The 1,679-nt window shown below is 35.0% G+C and overlaps 1 protein-coding gene across 1 annotated transcript in view; it reads right to left on the bottom strand.

Annotated features, from left to right (window-relative positions):
- Positions 1–711: 711 nt before the first annotated feature.
- Positions 712–1,679, bottom strand: part of LOC107693348 (coiled-coil domain-containing protein 85A-like) — a 33,054-nt gene continuing 32,086 nt past the window's right edge. Inside the window, exon 4 of the mRNA XM_016492731.1 lies at positions 712–1,138. Coding sequence (XP_016348217.1) covers positions 1,123–1,138 — 16 coding nt within the window. The 3' untranslated portion in view covers positions 712–1,122. The remainder of the gene's footprint in view (positions 1,139–1,679) is intronic.

Below are 1,679 nucleotides of genomic sequence, written 5' to 3' on the forward strand. Positions count from 1 at the left end.
CCCTTATAATCTCTTAAAACAAGTTTTATAATATCGTATGCATTTTAGCATAATTGATGTAGAATTTTATATACAGATTCATCTCAATAAATTAGAATGTCGTGGAAAAGTTCATTTATTTCAGTAATTCAACTCAAATTGTGAAACTCGTGTATTAAATAAATTCAATGCACACAGACTGAAGTAGTTTAAGTCTTTGGTTCTTTTAATTGTGATGATTTTGGCTCACATTTAACAAAAACCCACCAATTCACTATCTCAACAAATTAGAATATGGTGACATGCCAATCAGCTAATCAACTCAAAACACCTGCAAAGGTTTCCTGAGCCTTCAAAATGGTCTCTCAGTTTGGTTCACTAGGCTACACAATCATGGGGAAGACTGCTGATCTGCCATGACATTCTAATTTATTGAGATGCACCTGTATTATGTATATTTATATTTCATCTGTTAGCATTGTATATTTTGTTGATTTAAGCATGAATCTCACACAATTTAGTGAGGTTTATGCTTAAAACAAGAAAAAAATATGAATTAAGTACAAAAAATAAAAGTAGTAAAGGTAATAAAAGTGAAAAACTTTCTTAACTTTTATTCTTAATGTCTTGTGCAGTTTTGCTTCTTGAGTAGTATGATGTTTAGATTTTGTTACTGGACAACAGTACAAAATAATCATTAAGATTTTTTTTTACAGTGTGGATTGATTTTGTGTTTTGTGGCGACTGTAAACAAAATGGGTAAAAAAAATCCTTTCAGTCCCATTTCAAACTTTTTTTGTTTCGTCTGCTTCCGTTCAAAGGAGGTAGGTCTATTTTGTTGGCAAAAGAGAGATGATTAAATCTCCCATTTGAGAAATCCTTTTGGCAATCGTGTTATTTCCAGCTGTTTAAACCCTAAAGAATCCCTCCTCCAGGCCTTGGATTTGCAGGGCTGTAAGTTGTATTGGGAGACCAGCAGGAGCCAGTGTGGTGAGGGAAGGGGACGAGAGACACTGGCTGCGCAAACGTTTTTGTCCTTCACTCAGGCTTTTTCATCCTTGTCTTCCGTTTCTGTCAGTGCAAGTTAAATGAAAGCAACAGGGATCCTCTTTCATAGCCCACTGAATCCAGTCAAGGCAATGGTCAGGAGGCATCAAAACTGGGGAGAAATAAGCATTTGATTAGGATTGAACATGAAAAAACGTTATGTAAAAATTTGTACTGAACATGTAGATTTCAGTCTTCAAAACTCAGTAGCATGTAGTGTTTTTGTGTGTGTGTGTGTCTGTGTGTGTGTGTGTGTGTGTTTCTAAGTGTCAAACACAAATATAACCATATGAAATATCATCAAACCAATGCTCTTTCGAGCTGTTTTATGTTTTATGCACATACATGTGCACTGTACAGTACAGATGTGAGCCTTACCTGTCCCAAAGCTTGCCATTTCTACAGGAGCTGGTGCAACAGCCAGCCGATATCAGAGCTGCAGAAAAAAATAATAGATTGAGCATACATTTTAGATGGTTAATTTAATATCGATGGTACTATTAGCAAAATAACAGCTCCTCTAATAACTGTAAAAATTGACCGTGAATTTAACGGTAAAAGACTGTAAAAATGCTACAGTAAAAATCTGTTAAATGGTTAACGGTAAATTCCCCTACTATATACAGTGAAAAACTGTATTGGACATTACATGT

The sequence above is a fragment of the Sinocyclocheilus anshuiensis genome, unplaced genomic scaffold, assembly GCF_001515605.1.
Source record: "Sinocyclocheilus anshuiensis isolate Anshui unplaced genomic scaffold, SAMN03320099.WGS_v1.1 scaffold193, whole genome shotgun sequence".
NCBI classification, from domain to species: Eukaryota; Metazoa; Chordata; class Actinopteri; order Cypriniformes; family Cyprinidae; genus Sinocyclocheilus; species Sinocyclocheilus anshuiensis.